This window comes from Theobroma cacao, chromosome 5 (genome assembly GCF_053813885.1).
Source record: "Theobroma cacao isolate CCN51 chromosome 5, ASM5381388v1, whole genome shotgun sequence".
In the NCBI taxonomy this organism is placed as follows: Eukaryota; Viridiplantae; Streptophyta; class Magnoliopsida; order Malvales; family Malvaceae; genus Theobroma; species Theobroma cacao.
Genome location: NC_142643.1, coordinates 1,158,412 through 1,178,006, shown reverse-complemented (window position 1 = coordinate 1,178,006; position 19,595 = coordinate 1,158,412). Strand labels below are relative to the sequence as shown.

General features: G+C 34.4%; 5 protein-coding genes and 3 non-coding genes across 10 annotated transcripts; 6 read left to right on the top strand and 2 right to left on the bottom strand.

The window, feature by feature from the left end:
* Nucleotides 1–32: 32 nt before the first annotated feature.
* Nucleotides 33–105, bottom strand: TRNAK-CUU (transfer RNA lysine (anticodon CUU)). The gene has a single exon. It is a non-coding gene; the product is annotated as a tRNA-Lys (tRNA).
* Nucleotides 106–442: 337 nt separating this feature from the next.
* On the top strand, nucleotides 443–2,240 carry LOC18597614 (putative sugar phosphate/phosphate translocator At5g05820). Its single transcript, XM_007026751.3, has 4 exons — nucleotides 443–1,086; nucleotides 1,239–1,342; nucleotides 1,449–1,677; nucleotides 1,783–2,240. The coding sequence occupies exons 1-4, from the start codon at nucleotides 646–648 to the stop codon at nucleotides 1,927–1,929; spliced, it is 921 nt and encodes a 306-aa protein (XP_007026813.1). The 5' UTR covers nucleotides 443–645; the 3' UTR covers nucleotides 1,930–2,240.
* A 2,097-nt stretch (nucleotides 2,241–4,337) lies between these two features.
* PUMP1 (plant uncoupling mitochondrial protein 1) lies at nucleotides 4,338–7,818 on the top strand. The gene is made up of 9 exons (XM_007026750.3): nucleotides 4,338–4,631; nucleotides 5,154–5,372; nucleotides 5,474–5,552; nucleotides 5,647–5,780; nucleotides 5,873–5,971; nucleotides 6,062–6,166; nucleotides 6,626–6,700; nucleotides 7,110–7,196; nucleotides 7,522–7,818. The coding sequence occupies exons 1-9, from the start codon at nucleotides 4,548–4,550 to the stop codon at nucleotides 7,555–7,557; spliced, it is 918 nt and encodes a 305-aa protein (XP_007026812.2). The 5' UTR covers nucleotides 4,338–4,547; the 3' UTR covers nucleotides 7,558–7,818.
* Nucleotides 7,819–8,766: 948 nt separating this feature from the next.
* Nucleotides 8,767–11,033, top strand: LOC18597612 (RING/U-box superfamily protein). Its single transcript, XM_007026749.3, has 3 exons — nucleotides 8,767–9,079; nucleotides 9,367–9,425; nucleotides 9,659–11,033. Exons 1-3 carry the CDS (start codon nucleotides 8,825–8,827, stop codon nucleotides 10,809–10,811), a joined length of 1,467 nt encoding a protein of 488 aa, XP_007026811.3. The 5' UTR covers nucleotides 8,767–8,824; the 3' UTR covers nucleotides 10,812–11,033.
* An 891-nt stretch (nucleotides 11,034–11,924) lies between these two features.
* On the top strand, nucleotides 11,925–13,251 carry LOC18597611 (large ribosomal subunit protein eL21z/eL21y-like). Its single transcript, XM_007026748.3, has 2 exons — nucleotides 11,925–12,199; nucleotides 12,856–13,251. The coding sequence occupies exons 1-2, from the start codon at nucleotides 11,963–11,965 to the stop codon at nucleotides 13,111–13,113; spliced, it is 495 nt and encodes a 164-aa protein (XP_007026810.3). The 5' UTR covers nucleotides 11,925–11,962; the 3' UTR covers nucleotides 13,114–13,251.
* Nucleotides 13,252–16,888: 3,637 nt separating this feature from the next.
* TRNAG-GCC (transfer RNA glycine (anticodon GCC)) lies at nucleotides 16,889–16,959 on the top strand. Its single transcript has one exon. It is a non-coding gene; the product is annotated as a tRNA-Gly (tRNA).
* A 5-nt stretch (nucleotides 16,960–16,964) lies between these two features.
* LOC148762328 (small nucleolar RNA snoR114) lies at nucleotides 16,965–17,052 on the top strand. Its single transcript, XR_016026843.1, has one exon. It is a non-coding gene; the product is annotated as a small nucleolar RNA snoR114 (small nucleolar RNA).
* A 134-nt stretch (nucleotides 17,053–17,186) lies between these two features.
* Nucleotides 17,187–19,061, bottom strand: LOC18597610 (Reticulon family protein). 3 transcript variants are annotated; one of them, XM_088806164.1, is made up of 5 exons: nucleotides 18,976–19,061; nucleotides 18,801–18,838; nucleotides 18,386–18,566; nucleotides 17,901–18,112; nucleotides 17,187–17,648 (listed from the first exon to the last, which is right to left on the bottom strand). In XM_088806164.1, the coding sequence occupies exons 3-5, from the start codon at nucleotides 18,553–18,555 to the stop codon at nucleotides 17,479–17,481; spliced, it is 552 nt and encodes a 183-aa protein (XP_088662290.1). In that variant the 5' UTR covers nucleotides 18,556–18,566; nucleotides 18,801–18,838; nucleotides 18,976–19,061; the 3' UTR covers nucleotides 17,187–17,478. The 3 variants fall into 3 exon arrangements, with proteins under 3 accessions (XP_088662290.1, XP_088662291.1, XP_007026808.3); XM_088806165.1 differs by lacking the exon at nucleotides 18,801–18,838 and having other exon boundaries at nucleotides 18,976–19,055; XM_007026746.3 differs by lacking the exon at nucleotides 18,976–19,061 and having other exon boundaries at nucleotides 18,801–18,969.
* Between the last annotated feature and the right edge of the window lie 534 nt (nucleotides 19,062–19,595).

The following is a 19,595-nucleotide window of genomic DNA, read 5'->3' as shown; positions in this document are numbered from 1 at the left end:
ATATGGTATTTGCTTGGCAAAAAAGATGATGACGCCCACCGTGGGGCTCGAACCCACGACCACAAGGTTAAGAGCCTTGCGCTCTACCGACTGAGCTAGACGGGCGGCTGTTAATTCGGAAATTTGAACAAAATACTCGAAGTCGGTATCATAGGATAGAAGGGTAGCTGTAAGACCAGAAGTAGGAGGAAATGTCAGCTTTTATTTGCCTTGAAAGTTGAAACCCTTGCAGGGTGGGCGTGGAATTGGTGCTACTATATCAATACTACCAACATGACAGTTTTCAAAATTGAAAAATACCCGAAAAACTTTGACATGTACATGATCAGAAAATGTATCACGTTTACAATAGCTGAAGAAGCAGAATTCAGCTTTACAATAATCACTAGACAGCAACCCCGAAATCAAACATTTGATAACCATTAAATTAGCTGATGTAGGTCCTCTGTACCCGACATGAGAGTAGGTCCCACGAAAAATACCCTGTAGTAATATCCATGTAAGTGTCATGTCTCCTAATCCTGGCGCTCTTCTTCATTTCATACCGCTACGTCTCCTCTTCTTCTGGCTCTAGAGCTCGGGCCGCACTAGCATTCCAATCCTCAAAAGAAAGGAAAAGAAGAAAAACCCTCGAAGCCATTAGCTATGAAGACTGTGATTCCATGGACCACGGTCTGGATCGTGATCTCATGGTACAGTTCAAACATTGGCGTTCTTCTTCTAAACAAGTACTTGCTCAGCAACTACGGCTTCAAGTACCCAATTTTCTTGACCATGTGCCACATGCTTGCCTGCTCGTTGCTAAGCTACGTAGCCATAGCATGGATCAAGGTGGTTCCCATGCAAAGCATTGGTTCCAGGAAACAGTTTTTGAAGATCACGGGGTTGAGCTTGGTTTTCTGCTTCTCCGTGGTTCTTGGAAACGTCTCGTTACGGTACCTTCCGGTGTCGTTTAACCAGGCCATTGGTGCCACGACCCCATTTTTTACAGCAGTTTTCGCATATGTGATGAGCAAGAAGATGGAACGTTGGGTTACATACCTGACGCTGATCCCCGTGGTTGCAGGAGTCATCATTGCTAGTGGGGTAACAATTTCCTAGTTTTACTACATTATTATAGTATATGTTGAACTTCTTTGCTTAAGATACTAAATTCTTTGATATTGGTTTCCGTTCGACTAGAGAATGTATCATAATTTGTCAATACATATTCACGTATATGTGTTTGTCTGCTGCAGGCTGAACCAAGTTTCCACCTTTTCGGATTTCTAATGTGTGTTTCAGCTACCGCTGCAAGGGCGTTGAAGTCAGTGCTTCAGGCTATTTTGCTGTCATCAGAGGAGTAAGCTTTTCTTCTCTTGATTCAATTGCAAAATTTTTCATCAGAAGTTAAAGCAATCAACGGATTACGGAAATATGTTTCCTAAATAATCGTAATTTCTTTCCAGGGAAAAGCTCAACTCAATGAATTTGCTGATGTACATGGCACCAATAGCAGTTGCCATATTGCTTCCTGCCACTTTGCTGATGGAGAGAAATGTGGTTGCCATAACTGTAGCTCTTGCCAGAAAAGATATCAAAATAGTTTACTACCTGTTTTTCAACTCTTCTCTTGCATATCTTGTGAACTTGACCAACTTTTTGGTCACTAAACACACGAGTGCCTTGACTCTCCAGGTATTCTCTGAGATAAGTTAGGGATATGGAATCAGATTCCCTTTAAAAACAACATCTTTCTTTTTGCATGTCAGGGTAAGTTTTCAATGATTATGTTAATTCCAGGTTCTGGGAAATGCAAAAGGTGCTGTTGCTGTGGTGGTCTCTATTCTGATATTCAGGAACCCTATTTCCTTAATTGGGATGCTGGGCTACTCCCTAACTGTTTTTGGAGTTGTTCTATACAGTGAATCCAAGAAGGGAAACAAATGACCATCCTGTTAACATTATCAACAAACTGTTCATCTATTGTTTCAGCAGGGGCCTGATGCTTATGCCACAGATTCTGCCAATCATCTGTTTGTCTAGAAACTGAAAAGAGAAGAATTAGCTGTTTCAAGCTGTAGTTCCAATTTTCCTGGATTGATTTCCTCTTCATTCTTTACTTTGCATGCTACAGTTGGAGCTGGCTCAAATAAGTCTTCTGTTCCTTGTTAAAACTTTTGTATTAGTTGAGCACAGGTATAAATTCATAGAAATATTTCTTCATTGGTTCCCTTTCTGAAGAATTTCGGGAACAGTTACTTTCTTTCTTTCAGTTTGATTTGTTGTTTCTTTTTCTTAAGTCATAAAGCTTGTTCAATTAGATGAAACATAAGGCATATTCTGTCAATCCACTAGCAGTTGCTTGCACCCTCCACTAGGGTTACTGCAATCCAGCTCTCTCTTTGTCCTAGTAAAATTACTTGGGAGAGCTTTGACAAGACTGTGGCATTGGCTAGTGCTTTTACTTTTACCAACATAAAAAAGGACTTGGGTTCCATCCTTTCCACCATGGAAATGGAACCTCCTACCACCAGCCAGCCTGATGGGCTCACAATTGCAGCAAGTGGTCCATGTGGAAAACCATATTCGTCCAGGCTTTACAACGAGCCAGTGCCCTTTACTTCCTTTACCGGCTGCCATGCCAATCACAGAGCATATTTCTTGACAAAAATCACCACTTCCAGATTAGGTGGCCAAGTCAAAATGATGGGTCATGGGTGATTCCATCCAAATGGGCCAAATGGGAAGCACGATATCCACGACCAAGTTGACCAACTTTTCTTTCTTTTTTTTCGAGGAGGTTGAGGGCCCTCCCAACTTATATAGTAAGAGGTTTTCCTTCTGCATGAGAAAATAGAGAAAAGAAGTGACATATTTATACTATAAGGGAAGCTTACATTGTTAGGAATACGTGTGAGTATCGGATAGATTCGATTTTCAAAATTTAAAACTTGAATTAATTGATTTTTTTAAAAAATAACTAAAATCCATTGAAATATAATAAAAAATTTTAAATTAATTTATTTCAATTTATATATATAATATATTAAAATACATATTATTAATGATTGGTTATTCAATCGATTTAATTATAAATTTTAGATGTTGAAAATTGATTGAAATAATTGAAATTGAAAAATCAAACTAAATTAATTGAATTAAATCGATTTTGAATGACTGTTTCAATTTGCATCCATTAAATTATATGTTGAAACACATAATTTGAAAATTAAAAAATGGCTTCAAGGCGTGTATCAATGTCATTGTCGATTTTATTCACCTCCAATGATACAAAAAGGGTTACAAATAGTGATGTAATGCAAAAGAGTTACAAATAATAAGCTTTTAGAATATAATGATATCTAGTGATTGACTATATTTCGTATCGATGAAATCAATTTATCAAGTATTCACTGATTATGGTAAGATTATCAAACTCCTATAAAAAATTTTTTCAACTACACACTATAAAAGCAATCTAAGAAGAATTTAAATAAAGTAGAAAGAATAATTATAAATTGTTTATCTTTTGCTTTTTTTCGTAAAACAAAAGAATCCTCTTTCAAATAGACTCATCTGTTATAAATGGGTAAATGTATCAATCTACTTTTAATGAGTAAAAGTATCCATTTACTTTCTATGCATAAAAGTACTCATCACTTCTGGTGGGTAAAAATATATATTTAGTAAGTAAAAGTATCAATTTAATTATAACAGGTAGAATCTTCCACTCATTTCTAATAAATAAACTTATTTATTCATTTTTGATGATTAAATATATTTTTAAAATAATAATAAATGTATCCATTATGATTGCAATGCTTGTTTTTTTTTAAGTACAATTGTCAATTTTTTTACAAACATAATTATTTATTTTTTAATATAATTATTCAAACAATTATAATTCTTAAGTAGTTATAATTGTTTAAAAAACTTTTTTCTTTTTATTCTTTCATTATTATTATTGAAAATGTCTCTGCATGTCCATGAATAAAGTCAATTAAACTTCTTTTACATATTGCTTATGAAACATTATAAAGATTGTTTAAGGTGATAGATTAATAAGATAATACGTGAAATTAAGTAAACATGCCATCTCAAAAAAAAAAAAAGAGTAAACATGCCAAAAAAACATGTTTATTAGTCTAAATAAGACAGCTCACTTTAATTAAATCTCATAATTAAGATACTTAAACCGGTTTTTCACATTCCGACCAACCGCGGCACATCTATTTAAAAGAGCCCACACTCGTGAATTCACTAACTTAACGAATAAAATTACGTGTCATTCTCTAATTGGTTCAAAATCAAAACTCTCAAACTGTGGTAACTGCAAACGTAAGCAGAGGAACTCAGAGTTGACAGGAAATTAGCGAGCCAAGGCCGACGTGACGAAGGAGGGAGGAAAGGCGGCAGACCAAATTGCGCAAGCCTCGTCATCACTTTTCCCGAGATTCCTTATTTCCTTCCCTAACTTCTCTCTCTCTTAGTATTAATCTGATTGATTTTCGATTCCTCTGTTAATATCCTTTGCATTTATTCTGAGAGAGAATTGTTTTTTGAAAATGGTGGCCGATCAAAAGGGAAAATCCGATATCTCCTTGGCCGGAACCTTCGCCAGCAGCGCCTTCGCTGCTTGCTTCGCTGAGGTATCAGAAAATTCACTAACTAACTCATATTCTTTTTTCTCGTTGTTGTGCTGCTTCTTCGCTTTGATCACGATTTTGTATTCTCGGTCTCTGGATATTTGCATCCTGTTCTTCGCTCTCGCTGTTTTCGGTTCTCTTGCGGTGACTTGAAATGTAGAAACAAACAAACACAAAAAATAAATAGTAGTTTGATTGAAGATTTGATTGTAAATTTGTGTGCAAGATACGGTTTTTTGTGCGTGTGTGTGTTTGTCAGTACAAAGATTTGATAGTATGAACTGAAGTTCGCATTTTTGTGAAACAAATCTGTCATGTTAAGTCTCAAATTCAGCAATTTGGTTAATTCCTAACCATCGTCAACCCGCTTAATTTGAATTTTTTTTTTTTTTGATTTGATATATTATGAACTTCAAAAAAATTATGAAATTGTTTTACAAGTTGGATTGAGAAAGCTTCTCGTGATTCGAATTGTTAGAAGAAATATTGTTGCTTTAATATGAAGTCAACTTGAATTCATTGCAGATATGTACCATTCCTTTGGACACTGCTAAAGTTAGGCTCCAGCTTCAGAAGAAAGCTGTTGGTGGAGATGCTGCAGCTTTACCAAAATACAGGGGTTTGTTAGGTACAGTTGGTACTATTGCTAGGGAAGAAGGTTTGGCAGCTCTCTGGAAAGGTGTTATACCCGGATTACATCGTCAGTGTCTTTTTGGTGGTTTGAGAATTGGGATGTATGAGCCTGTGGGTGTCGAATCTTCTTCTTACATAAATTGTATTGTGTATTTTATGTGCTTTTGTTTTCTTGTTGATATAATCACAAATTATCTTGTAAATTCTCACAGGTTAAGAATTTTTATGTGGGAAAAGACCATGTCGGAGATGTTCCTTTGACGAAGAAAATACTTGCTGCCCTTACAACTGGTGAGGAATATGGAGGATGTGGCTGGGATTACTTGTTATTTCCGGCAAGTTTGTCCATGATAGGTGCTCTAACTTAGTTGTTTTTTTTGAACAGGTGCTCTAGGAATTACAGTGGCAAATCCAACTGATCTTGTGAAAGTTAGACTTCAGGCTGAAGGGAGATTACCCCCTGGTGTACCTAGGCGCTATTCTGGTGCACTTAATGCTTACTCCACTATTGCTAGACAGGTTAAATATCTAATCTGGGAAGAAAGAGATACTTTTCCAGGTTGTTACTAGCTTTTGACTCTTCAGTTTGTATCTCGATTTTCCAACGTTAGGAAGGAGTTGCAGCTCTTTGGACTGGGCTCGGACCCAATATAGCACGGAATGCTATTATAAATGCTGCTGAACTTGCTAGCTATGATCAAGTAAAGCAGGTAAAGTAATAACAAAAGCTCATGGTTATTGCACCTTCTGTTTGAAAAGTACTGCTTTTTGCTTTTTCTAATGTCTATCTTTCGATGCAGACGATTTTGAAAATCCCTGGATTCACTGATAATGTTGTCACTCATCTCTTCGCTGGTCTTGGGGCAGGATTTTTTGCCGTCTGTATTGGTTCTCCTGTTGATGTGGTATGCCATCAAAGTTCACATTTTGACTCTTTTCTCCAATGTTTTGGTAGTATATCTTCTGTTGTCTGCTGGTCATAATGAAATTGGTATGCCATCATATGAAGATGGGACCATGTAGAATGCACATGGTTAGAGGATTCTGTTCACTTTGTCTGTGCCAACTAAGTATGTTAGCATTATTTATTGCTGTAAAATTTGCTCAGACTCTGTTATGGGTGGCTTTTAATCTGTTTTTGCCATCATGTAATTATAAGTAATCCCATTTGAAGTTATACCTGTAATGTCTGCCTAGGTGAGATCATTTTTGAATTAAGGTCTGTTTATCATTTTACCAAGTCAGTGCAACGCATATGCGTCCCATTTGCTTTATCATCTGGTTGAATGTGCTATTATCCTATCTTTTGCAATTGCTGTAATATCAAGCAAATTTGATGGGTTTTACTTTTTTTCCCCCTGCAGGTTAAGTCAAGAATGATGGGAGATTCAACTTACAAGAACACACTTGATTGTTTCATCAAAACTTTTAAAAATGATGTATGTTTGCTTTCTTTGATCTTGTTTCTCCTTTTTCTATTATCTTGTCATAACTATGCCCTAGGCTCAGCTGTCTAATGAGTTATAGGAATAATTATGCATGGAAATTGATTATTTTATGTCTTTAACTGCAAGATGGTTCCATTAGTTTTTCTCTTTTATCCTCTAAGCATCAAAGCTTCACGTATTTAAGCTGTTCACCTTCCTGTTTTTTTATGAGTTATAGCTCCTTCTGATTCACTAGTTACATGATTTATTTATACAACAGAAAACATGGAAAAAAAAAATGTTTCATACCTTTCTATGCTTGTATGTTAAAAAGTTTATTGCTACTTAAGAAGCTATTGGCTGCAGGTGAGAGTCTAAAATGGACAAGCATTTTACTTACAGCATTCATTATCATTTGCAGGGGCCTTTGGCTTTTTATAAGGGTTTCATCCCCAATTTTGGACGGCTAGGATCTTGGAACGTGATCATGTTTCTGACATTAGAACAGGTGAAGTTGCAAATATTTTTTTTCCACCTCTATTTGGTATTTGCTTTCCCTATTTGTAGGGTTAGCGTTTTTCATTTTCTCAACTTCCTCTCCCTCATGAAAGGTTCAGTTGACAGCTACTTGGCAGTGAGATTTGAGAATTTTCTTGTGTCAGCCTTTAGATAATTTTTCTCTTTGTTCATGAGCTATCTTTTCATTCTTGACCATAACAAGCTGATTATAGAACAAGGACTGCTAATCTGCTAGACTGTTTATAAACATGCTGCTTTATTTACTCATGGCTGGCTTGCTTATCCAAAATATTTCTTTCTTCATTCCTCAACAGGCTAAGAAATTTGTCCGAAATCTAGAATCATCCTGAGCTTAAAAGAGACGATCCATCCCACAGAGCAAGGCTTTCCAGTGGGACTGCCATTGAAGTTTTACAGAGAATAATAGAAATTTGTCTAATTCCCCTAAATATTTATGTCATTTTGCTAATCGAGACGAGTTCTTCCAGGGGAATCTTATGATGTTTCACAGAACTCAGAAACTTTGCAATAATTTTTATGGTCATTCTTAGGACTGCATTATCATTTGTCATCCCATTGATATATTGAAATTTGGAATTTGCCAATCACAATTTCTTTGCCTTGGTTGCTTTTTGAGTTGTGTTTTTACATATGCTTTTGGGTCCTTGGGTCAACATTTGGGCCTTAACACCAAGAGGCAATACTTTAAGACATAACAAAGCTAATCACAAACTTTTTGTCAATCATATTTTTCCTCCATTGGACCTAGGCATTAGGGAAAACGAAAGGGTTAGATGATCTGAACATAATTGCTTCTTATTATGTGAGGTTATGACAATAATATGGTACCAAATTCCTTCATATGAGAAAAAGTTAGGGTTAACAGGTTAGATTCTTCATGTTCAAAAAAAAAAAACCATGTTAGATAGGGCATGTTTGGTTCATCGAAATGATCATTCAATTCTGATACTATTCTCGATGAATGGCAATTTTAATGGTTAGTTATTTTTTTTACCAACGAATGGTCATTTCGACCGTCCCTTGTACTAATTATTCCACATGGAGAGGAACAGGTTAAAGGTATTTTGAGACAAAAAAATCTTAATTGTCTCATGAAATTGTTATCATATAAATACTAAATCAAACCTAAAGCCTTTTTTTATTTCTTCCTCTCTCTCCTTTAAACCTTCACTGTCAACGTCCATCTCCGCCATTGCCATTATCCGCCGCTGATTGGCACTGCCAAACATGGTCGGATCTGGCCGCCTGGAGCGCTAGATTTCACTTTTTATTGAATAGTTAGAAAATTACATATTTTATTGAATAGTTTTTAAAAAAAAAAACAAATTTCACATAAATTCTTTTAATTTGTAAACTTGTGCTCATTCTCTTTGGATTGTGTATTTTTCCTGTCCCTTATTCCAATTATAAACCGGCCCACAAAATAAAAAGGTTGAAAAGCCCAAGAAAATAAGACAGGCCTTTATCCAGAAAGCCCAAGGTATCAGCCCGACCCGACTTGAAACCGCAATTTATCAAATTCGATCAGTCGAAAGTAGAAAAACTTTTCCATCCGGTTTTGATTTCGTGGGAAGAGCAGATTTAGTGGGAACAAAGATGCTTCAAATCCGACTAAGCAAGGGCCCGTCCGCGGACGCCGGCGGCTCCGTGAAGCCCTTGCCAGTGGAGACGGTAACGGTGGCCTGCCCCGACCACCTCGTTCTCGCCGACCTTCCCGTTGCCAAGAGCATTGGTGCCGCTACCTCCTCCTCGCTCGTTAAGACCGTCGGTCGTAGGTCCCGTCGTCAGCTCGGCGAGCGAGTCCACTTCTGCGTTCGCTGCGATTTTCCAATAGCGATCTACGGCCGCTTGGTACGCCTTAGTAACCGTTACTGCTTCTTTTGTTTATCTTTGAATTAAAATTAATTAATTTGTGAAAGAGTAGAGTAAGTAATTAATAGATAAGTTATGCCTAAATATTTGAAATTTTGTGATGTTAAAGATATCAGTTGGATTCGCTCTAAAGTTAAACGATTCAATTGGTAAGGACGTTTTGATTGTTGGCTAAGGGTTGCAATAATTATTGGTAGGAGTTCCTTTATATATTGGTATTTGATTCTGTTTTTGAATATGTGTGCGTGTGTTTTTCCTGGTTGCAGAGTCCTTGTGAGCATGCCTTCTGCCTGGATTGTGCAAGGAGTGATTCAATTTGCTATCTGTAAGTGATCATTTCTTGATTCTTGAATGCAAAGTGGTTGTGTTGAAGAATCGTGGGATTTAAGGGTTTTTACTAGGAGCAAATCATTGAGATGTTTGTTTCCTTATACTCTTGTGATTGTTTGTTTTCTTGTGGAAGTCGGATTTTGGCTGATTCATGAACTAATCTTGATTCAGTTTAAACACAAGTAACTTGGCATTGACAAAAATAATGCTTTTTATGTTTTCACGCAGTTGTGATGAGCGTATACAGAAGATCCAGACAATCAAGATGATGGAGGGGATCCTCATCTGTGCAGCCCCTCATTGTCTTAAGTCTTTTCTGAAGAAGACTGAATTTGAATTTCATATCCATGAGAGCCATGCTGATCTTTTGCTGCCTAATGCAGAGAAGGAAGATGGTAAAGAATCAGAGGTTCTGAGTGCTAAACAACCTACAGGTTTAGATACTACTGTTCGAGGTCCTCCAAGGCCTGTCATTTCTCCTGGTTCAAATCCTCAGCTCTATGATACTGAAGAAAAAGCTCGACGGCAGCAGCCTAGAGAACAACTGCCTTCAAGGCCAATGATGCAGCCAAAGGGGGCACCGGCATTTGGTCAAGTTCAGAATCTTCCATCAGAGTCCCAACCAGACAATAACCTTCCCCCAGGCTTTGACAGGCCTGGCCCTCACAACCACTTCCAACAAGGCTTTGACAGGCAGGGCACCCCGCAACCAGAATCTAGCCAGTTTTCAGACAAGCAGCAGGGAGTTTTATCTGAAAACCAGTTTTCTGAATACCCGCCAATGCATTCCATGCAACCACCTAATTTTGTTATGCCAATGAATTCAAACCCTATGTTTGCTCCATATGGTGTTCCTCCGTTTCCAACTGATGGAGCTCAACCATTTTATGGTGCTCCCTATGAGATGGCTCGGCCGAGTTCAGCACCAGATGTTGGTTCCGAGCAGGGGTCATTATTGGGTTTTCCACCAGGTCCAGTTGGGGGCATAAATTACCCAACAGGTTATCCTCAGCCCTGGAATGGCGGGCAACCTGGTGCACCATTTGAAGCTCCGCCAGGTGGCCACATGATGGGCGATGCTTTTGCCAATTATCAAGGTGATTATGGGCGAAATCCAGGAGGCTTACCAATGATTCCTCCCCCACCGTCAGCCAACAAAGGGATGGAAGCAGTGCAGGGTAGTAATTCCATGGACCCTAGGGATGGCAAAGGTATACTGGCACCACAGCCCATGCAAGTTCCACCACCACCTCCACCGCTTCCACATCATATGCCACAACTTAAACGAGGCAACTTCCACTCTGGTGATATGGGTCGTGATGGACAAGGTTTTGGGTGGCAGCATGAGAACCGTGATGGCTTTGGAGGTAGCCAGGACTAGAAATAGCTTGTTTTTGGGCGGTTAACGTGTGATCTTCTCTTCTTTGGGGGGTCTTTATTAAGCTGTGATGGGCTGTCCATCATTTCTTAATTTCTTAGCAGCATTCTACTCCCTTTGAAATGTGTTAGATTTAATTTGCAAAATCATGATTTGCGCCTATGTTCATCAATGGAAATTTTCTCGTTAAAATTCAAGTGTTAATAGAAATTTTCTTTGTAACAATGCAAGCTTCATGGTGCGCACATCACTCTGATCCTCGGGGCATCATGTTAAGGGGATTACTACAGGTCTGGTCTTGAATTTTGATTTTAATAGTCACCTAATTCTCCCTGTTATGAAACATTATTGCCATAACGCTTAAATAAAATTTTAAATTATTTAAAAAAATTGTAAAATTTTTTTATTATGTTTAATCAAGTCATTTAATTTTTTATTTTCGATCAAATAAGTTTTTTTAACTAATGATGGATTATTTGTTATTAATCAAAATATCATTAATTATTTTATGCAAAAGATGAAAAATATTATATAATTATATTATTATGTTAAATTAATATATCATATCATTATTAATAATGATATGTCTACATATCACATTATCATTAATTATAATATGTTAACATGTTACGTCAATATCATGCAGTATAAAAATCATACGATTATGTTATTATATCAAATTAGAATGTTATATCATCATCATCAATAGTAATATGTTAATATGTCATATTATTATTAATTATAATATATTAACATACCACGTCAAAACCATATAACATAAAAAAGATAAATAGCATTTTGGTTAAGTTATTTATTAATTATAAAATTTATTTGATTTAAAATAAAAATATAAAAATTTATTTAGTTTAAAATAAAAACATAAGAGTTTGATCGAAGAAATAAAAGTATAAGGGTTTATGTGAACTTTTTAAAATAATTTAAGGGTTGTTTTGAGTATTATGCCAATATTATTAATACCAAATATTCAAAATTGTGTTAGAACCGGGCCTCGTCTAGCCCTTGAATCAACTCGGGCTTGCAACCCAAAGTCCAAACCCAAAACCCGGAAAAACCGAAAAACCGAAAGAAACTATACTATTAAAGGATTAGGGTTTTGCTCGTGGAGGGAGAGAGAAAACCTGAGAGAGTGAAGAATGCCAGCCGGTCACGGTCTCCGCGCTCGAACCAGGGATCTATTCGCCAGACCCTTCAGAAAGAAGGGTTACATTCCCCTGTCGACTTACCTCAGGACTTACAAGACCGGTGACTATGTCGACATCAAGGTAAACGGCGCCGTTCACAAGGGTATGCCCCACAAGTTCTACCATGGCCGCACCGGTCGTGTCTGGAACGTCACCAAGCGCGCCATCGGCGTTGAAGTCAACAAGCAGGTATAGTTCAAATGGGCTTTTTTTCCCCTTTATTTCTGGGTTTTTGTTTCATTTCTGGATGTATTATTTAAATTTGTATTTGGGCTTTGGTTTATTTTCTGTCTTGCTGTGAATCTGTGTTTGGTCTTATGTTTTCGGATGTTGATTATTGACATGTGGTATCTTGTATTGAAAAGAGTATATAGGTTCTGCTTCTGGTTATCCGATTGGGTTTGTTTCTTAGCTAATAGCATTCTGTTTGAAATTCGATTCTGGCATGTTGTGTCTGCCATTTTAGAGTTAGATGGGCTTGCTTATATGATATGGTAATATGAACAAATTAGCCTGCCTTAGAGCGTTAGTATAGCATTCCTTTTAGTTTTCATGACTCGTTGGGGCTGCTTTGTTGCCAAAAAATATCTAAATTCACTATTGGGGATAAGTAAGATGAATTACAATTTTACATAATCATTATGATTGGATTGTTTGTATTGTAGCAGCATTTCAGGGTGTGGTCCTGTTAGTCTTTTGCCTTTACTCACTCTTGCAACTGGGGTTTTCCCGAAGTTGTTGCCCGATCGTTTAACCTTGTGCCTTACTTTCATGTAGTCTACACGCTTCATATAGTGGGGGTTGAAAATTTGTGCACTTTGTATTTAAATGTTTGTGGATATCAGGTGGGTAACAGGATTATCAGGAAGAGGATTCATGTCAGAGTGGAGCATGTTCAGCCTTCAAGGTGCACTGAGGAATTCAAGCTCAGGAAGGTGAAGAATGATCAACTTAAGGCCGAGGCTAAGGCAAAGGGTGAGGTCATTAGCACAAAGAGGCAGCCCGAGGGTCCTAAACCTGGTTTCATGGTGGAGGGTGCTACATTGGAAACTGTAACTCCCATCCCATATGATGTTGTTAATGATCTCAAGGGTGGTTACTAGATCTACTCTTTTTTTTGTGGTCTTGCTGTTTTGGTTTATTTGTGGCAAACATTTGAGGTGTACCTAACAATCTCACAATCCATTAACTGCTATGAACTTGGCAATGATACAGTTTATGACAGTAGTAGGATTGTTTCACCATCATCTATGAGTGGGAGATATTGGTTTTTTGGGAATCAACACATTCTACTTGGATTAGATTATGGAAGATAATGTTTTATCTTTTTATCATGATAAATTAGAATTATCAAGATTACTAGATATTACCATTGTTTCTTCATTGTTAGGTTAAGAACCAAAATCCTTAATATTTTTGTTGATTTATTTTTTTATTGGATAAAATAAATTCAAACCCAATTGACTTTTTAAATAAAAATTATATAGATTAGTTTATTATAAATTAAATATTTTAATATATTTTCAATGATTTCCTTTATTTAACTTCCATACTATAGGTTAAATGAAAACTGTAATTTTTTTTCTCTGGTACAAAAACATATGGTTTCGTTGGTGAACACTACAGTAAGTTTAAACTTACGGTAAGGTCAATTAATAAAAATTTTATAAAATAATAAAAAATCGGTATAGCAGGTTAATAGGTAAATAATATATTTAATTTTTAAATTTATCTATTTTAAGATAATAATGCAGATATTTTTTAAACTTATTTAGTTTATTTTAAGTTATTAAACTTTTAATTTTATTTTATTTTTATCATAAATTATAAAATATTATTATTTTAATATTAAAATTAAATTTAATTAATTTAATACAATAAAATTTATTTACGTTAACTCTTATATATTTATGTTAAGATTTTAAATCTGATTATTATACCTTCATAAGATTTTACGTCAATATTTACAACTTTACGACAAACCCTTCTAATAGTAACTTTAAACTATAATTATTATTATCTGTATTATTTTTTATTTAAAAATTAAAATTTGTATATCATTAAACACTTTTATCTGAAAATATAAATTTAAATATTTAATTTTCATTAAATTTAAATTATCTTTATTTAATTGACTTGTTAAGTTAATTCTTACACACTTACATTAAGATTTTAAATTTAGTTATTCCACCTTTACAAGTTTTTACGTCAATTCTTATTATTTTACGTCAAAACTTTTCATATCAACTTTGAATTAGAATTATTTTTTTTCTTATTATTTTTTATTTTAAAATTAAATTTACACATCGTTAAACACTTTTAATCCGAAAATATAAATTTAAATATTTATTTTGCATCAAATTGAAATTATTTTTACTTAATTGACTTGTTACGTTAACTCTTACAAACTTACGTTAAGATTTTAAATTTAGTTATTCCACCTTTACAAGTTTCTATGTTAATTCTCACTGTTTTACGTCAATACTTTTTCATATCAACTTTGAATTATAATTATTTTTATTCTTATTATTGTTTATTTAAAAATTAAAATTTGCATATAGTTAAACACTTTTAATCTGAAAATATAAATTTAAATATTTATTTTTCATCAAATTGAAATTTTTTTTTACTTAATTAACTTGTTACGTTAACTCTTACATACTTACGTTAAGATTTTAAATTTAGTTATTCCACTTTTACAAGTTTTTACGTCAATTCTTATTATTTTACGTTAAAACTTTTCCATATTAACTTTGAATTATAATTATTTTTATCCTTATTATTTTTTATTTAAAAATTAAAATTTGCACATCGTTAAACACTTTTAATTCGAAAATATAATTTTAAATATTTATTTTTCATCAAATTGAAATTGTTTTTACTTAATTGACTTGTTACGTTAACTCTTACACATTTACATTAAAATTTTAAATTTAATTATTCCACCTTTACAAGTTTTACGTCAATTTTTACTGTTTTACATCAAAACTTTTCCATGTCAACTTTAAATTATAATTATTTTTATCTTTATTGTCTTTTATTTAAAAATTAAAATTTACATATCGTTAAACATTTTTAATCCAAAAATATAAATTTAAATATTTATTTTATTAAATTGATATTGTTTTTACTTAATTGTCTTGTTACGTTAACTCTTACACACTTACGTTAAGATTTTAAATTTAATTATTTCACCTTTACAAGTTTTTAAGTCAATTCTTACTATTTTATGTCAAAGCTTTTCCATATCAACTTTGAATTATAATTATTTTTATCCTTATTATTCTTTACGTTAATATTTAAAATTTAATTATTCCACCTTTACAAGTTTTTACGTCAATTCTTACAATTTTACGTCAAGACTTTTTCGTATTAACTTTGAACTATAATTAATTTTATCATTATTATTCGTTATTTAAAAATTAAAATTTATATATCATTAAACACTTTTGACTCGAGAATATAAATTTAAATATTTATTTTTCATCAAATTGAGATTGTTTTTACTTAATTGACTTATTACGTTAATTCTTACACATTTACCTTAAGATTTAAAATTTAACTATTTCACCTTTAAAAGTTTTTACGTCAATTCTTACTGTTTTACGTCAAGACTTTTTCATGTCAACTTTGAATTATAATTATTTTTATCTTTATTATCTTTTATTTAAAAATTAAAATTTACACATCGTTAAACATTTTTAATTTGAAAATATAAATATAAATATTTATTTTTCATTAAATTGAGATTATTTTTACTTAATTTTCTTGTTACGTTAACTCTTACACACTTACGTTAAGATTTTAAATTTAGTTATTCCACCTTTACAAGTTTTTACGTCAATTCTTACTATTTTACGTTAAGGCTTTTCCATGTCAACTTTGAATTAAAATTATTTTTATTCTTATTATTTTTTATTTAAAAATTAAAATTTGTACATTGTTAAACACTTTTAATCCTAAAATATAAATTTAAATATTTTTTTTTCATCAAATTGAAATTGTTTTTACTTAATTGACTTGTTATGTTAACTCTTACATGCTTACGTTAAGATTTAAAATTTAATTATTCTACATTTACAAGTTTTTACGTCAATTCCTATAATTTTACGTCAAGACTTTTTCGTGTTAACTTTGAACTATAACCTTTTTCCAAAACAAAATCTATGTAAAAAGTTTTTGTCATAGTCTCAACATCTCTCATTATTGTTGTCACACATAAAATCTTCAAGCTTTCTGCAGACAATGTATTGCTTTAAGCCAAAAAAATTGAAGTTCAAAAAGATTGGTGAGGAGAAGACATTCAGTGTTACCCTGCAGGTTATGAAAGCCCATGCAGTTAAGGAATATGTATTTGGGCGGCTGATATGGTCAGATCATGTACATATGGATATGTACATGATAGGAGGAATCCCTACATGGTAGTTCCAGAACACCGATCCACATTTAGAACTAGTCCTCTTTGAAATTCTACATATGGATATGCCATGGGTTGATCCTCATCTTCTACTGACTCCTTTATCAGGAAGAGTTTTCATCTCTCTTAACTTTTTTATTTTTTTATTAACCGATTGAACTAGTTTACAGGTTTTTTTTATCAATTTTAAATCAATGGTTATAATTTAATCTCATAAATTGAACGGTATTTATTATTTGACTCTACACTAAGGTAAAAAATAATGATCTTACTGTAGAATTTGCCGGTTTCGTACTTAAACTTTTGATGTTAAATAGATTAAACCATTATTTTGGGTAGATAATCAAATCAGATTCCATTTTTTTAAAAGAATTAATATTCGAGTTTGATTCTTAATCAGCTACATTATCCGTCGTCATTTCTATGAACAAGTGAAAAGGTTGGAAGTTCTGAATCACAAAGCACCAGTGGTCTAGTGGTAGAATAGTACCCTGCCACGGTACAGACCCGGGTTCGATTCCCGGCTGGTGCAGCACCGAGCTGTGATGATTGCTGTGCCCCATGTGATAGTAGGGTCTATCACTAACGTCTGTTTCTTGGGACGAATTTGGTCACATTTGAGCTCGTATTTTCAATTCAATCTTGTGCAATACATTTGAAGCAACTGTTATCATAGGTATGGTATAACAATGAAGTCAGTTGCCATGCCACTGTATTTCCCCTGGATTTTGCATCAGCTCATAAATACATATATATATATTTGCTTGCACAAAAGTTCATCAACCATTCATTTCACTAAGATAAATGTCATTGATTTGGTAGCTCCGGTAACATTTCTCTCGCCGAAACCTATGCACTAACACGCCGGAAAACAATGATTCAGGGTAAAAAGAAAATCATCTCAGAAAGGGAAATTACATTCCTCCACACCCTCCAATGCTCAACAAGAAACTTTTGTGCCTACTGGTTGGCACTTCCAAGCAGAAAAAAAGAAAAACATATTCTACAGAAGACAGGAAAGAAAACCGAAGAAGAAACGATGGGAAATCAATCAGCTAAGTTTCTGCCTCTCCAGAATCCATTTTCGGATTCTGTTAACAAACTTTGCGTCGAATTTCACGTACAACTGCTGCATTTTTCTGAACCCGGTTATGGCATATGAATTGATATAGTTTTCGTATCTCTCGTAGAGTGCTGGAACTGTGAGAACAACAACAAGGCCTGCCACCACAAGGAAAGTGGATAAACAGAGTTACATTGTTGGAATTCAAGATTGAGATACTTGAAAAGATCTCTACAATTTAGACCACTGAACTGAAACAAAGCTTCGGCTTATGAAGTTCTTAATACTCATTAAGAAACAGTACTCAGTAAGGTCCTCAGTTCTCCCTCCCCCTAACTTGTAAATGATGATGATGATGATAATGAAAATGATAATATTAATAACAACAACAAAGTGGAATCAGAACTTACTGGTGTAACCCAAAGTAAGGAAATCAGTCAAGCCACCTACGACAGAAATCAGCAACAAGTATGCAGCAACCTTGACAAACAACCTTGCATCTCTACCCATTGCAATATCTTGAGAAGCTGACAGAAAATCATTAACATGGGCTCGCATGAAAGCTCCCACTTCATTTACCATTTCTTCTGATAGATACAATTCTGGAAGAGGTGGAGCAGGTCTAATTTAAGACAGCAATAAGTAGAATTCAGTATCTAGTTTCTAATTGACAAAAAATGGGGAAAGTCATATCAATCTGGAGGATGGAACATACATCATTTTATTCTTGTACTACCAAATGTGAACATTATGCATGTAATTTTGCATCAAATATAGACCACCAACGGCTCATAATGTGATGCAATGTGCAAACAATTAAATCAGACAGGTTTGGTAAGGCACTAATAACGTCTTATCAGGTCTGAGTTTTGAGTAGCCCAACTGCATTAATTACCGGTTAAGAATTGCAGCAGATTTGGCCCAGAGAAAAAGAATGACACTGAGGAGGAGAAGAACGCTAGAGACAAGTGATAACAGAGTGTAACCAGATTTCTCAAACACCACCCAAGCAGCCAGAGTGACCAACAATATCCCCAAAGTCAAGTTCCCTCGCCTCCACAACATCACATCCGCAACTGTTCAAGGCAAAAAACAAGCAATTATCAATCTTTATGGTGTGCATAAACTCTTAAACCAACTGTTAAAGATATGTTAACTGAAGTTACAGAAAGCATCAAGGAAGATCCATTTCACAGTGAAAAAAGCTACTAACCCAATGGGAAATCCTACGGGGATTCAAACAAGTTCAACACTAGATCAAAATGAATTCAAAAGAAAAAACCCAAAACTGAAACAGTAAGATACTTTACCAAAACCTCCTCCAAGGACCTCATGAACAGTTCTCTGTCTGTTAAACAATCGATTAGAAGAACCCATTTATAAGAAACTGGAAGTAAATCAGATCTTTAAAACCCAAAAATTAGATGGTTTTGAGATGATCATCAGAGGAAAAAAAAAGAAAAGAAAAGTAACAGGTTTCTTAACCTTTCACCAATGTCCTTTGAATTATATTGGGATGGCTGATGAAAGACAAGGTTGGTGGCCACAAGATTCCAGCTTTAAAGTGCCATTCCACTCATACCTTTTCCAACTTTTTCTTCTCTTTTATTTATTTATTTCAAATTTACCAAGATTAAACAAAAAAAATAGTAAATAATAGTATAAAGCAACAACTAGTATTAGTTAACTTACTATTGTGAAATCATTCCGGTCAATGACTGCTCAGCAGATGCTCACGTGTCTTGTTTTTTACGGGGTTGGAACATTTTTAAGGTTACTCCTGTCGTTTTGACGAGGTTGTCCTAATGTAACATAGTAATTGAAATAGAACAAAGTACAATATTTTAATGCTGTCGGGGATTGAAGGGTAGCTTTGGGCATTCAGTAAGGTTGTTTTCTTGCACTGTAGTTGGCTAGCTGGATCATTACATCATGTTTTACGGCCATGGCAATGGTGGGAAAAACAAAGGTCATCATCACATCCCTTATAACAGAAAAATAGCAACTTCCCTGACCTCGGTTTGGCTTTTGTCTGTGCTTGTTATGTGATGTGTTGGCAAGGCACAAATGGAAATGGAAACCAAACAAATATGCCACAAAAGAAA

What these genes read in the sequence shown, in the direction of transcription:
- LOC18597614 (XM_007026751.3), top strand. Translation starts at nt 646, where the DNA reads ATGAAGACTGTGATTCCATGGACCACGGTCTGGATCGTGATCTCATGG. An exon ending in ATTTTGCTGTCATCAGAGGA is followed by an intron (nt 1,343 to 1,448) that starts GTAAGCTTTTCT and finishes ATTTCTTTCCAG; the next exon opens with GGAAAAGCTCAACTCAATGA. An exon ending in CGAGTGCCTTGACTCTCCAG is followed by an intron (nt 1,678 to 1,782) that starts GTATTCTCTGAG and finishes TGTTAATTCCAG; the next exon opens with GTTCTGGGAAATGCAAAAGG.
- PUMP1 (XM_007026750.3), top strand. Translation starts at nt 4,548, where the DNA reads ATGGTGGCCGATCAAAAGGGAAAATCCGATATCTCCTTGGCCGGAACC. An exon ending in TTGGTTCTCCTGTTGATGTG is followed by an intron (nt 6,167 to 6,625) that starts GTATGCCATCAA and finishes TTCCCCCTGCAG; the next exon opens with GTTAAGTCAAGAATGATGGG. An exon ending in TGTTTCTGACATTAGAACAG is followed by an intron (nt 7,197 to 7,521) that starts GTGAAGTTGCAA and finishes ATTCCTCAACAG; the next exon opens with GCTAAGAAATTTGTCCGAAA.
- LOC18597612 (XM_007026749.3), top strand. Translation starts at nt 8,825, where the DNA reads ATGCTTCAAATCCGACTAAGCAAGGGCCCGTCCGCGGACGCCGGCGGC. An exon ending in TAGCGATCTACGGCCGCTTG is followed by an intron (nt 9,080 to 9,366) that starts GTACGCCTTAGT and finishes TCCTGGTTGCAG; the next exon opens with AGTCCTTGTGAGCATGCCTT. An exon ending in AGTGATTCAATTTGCTATCT is followed by an intron (nt 9,426 to 9,658) that starts GTAAGTGATCAT and finishes GTTTTCACGCAG; the next exon opens with TTGTGATGAGCGTATACAGA.
- LOC18597611 (XM_007026748.3), top strand. Translation starts at nt 11,963, where the DNA reads ATGCCAGCCGGTCACGGTCTCCGCGCTCGAACCAGGGATCTATTCGCC. An exon ending in GCGTTGAAGTCAACAAGCAG is followed by an intron (nt 12,200 to 12,855) that starts GTATAGTTCAAA and finishes TGTGGATATCAG; the next exon opens with GTGGGTAACAGGATTATCAG.
- LOC18597610 (XM_007026746.3), bottom strand. Translation starts at nt 18,867, where the DNA reads ATGGGTTCTTCTAATCGATTGTTTAACAGACAGAGAACTGTTCATGAG. An exon ending in GGTCCTTGGAGGAGGTTTTG is followed by an intron (nt 18,567 to 18,800) that starts GTAAAGTATCTT and finishes TGCCTTGAACAG; the next exon opens with TTGCGGATGTGATGTTGTGG. An exon ending in CCTTACTTTGGGTTACACCA is followed by an intron (nt 17,649 to 17,900) that starts GTAAGTTCTGAT and finishes TTGTGGTGGCAG; the next exon opens with GCCTTGTTGTTGTTCTCACA.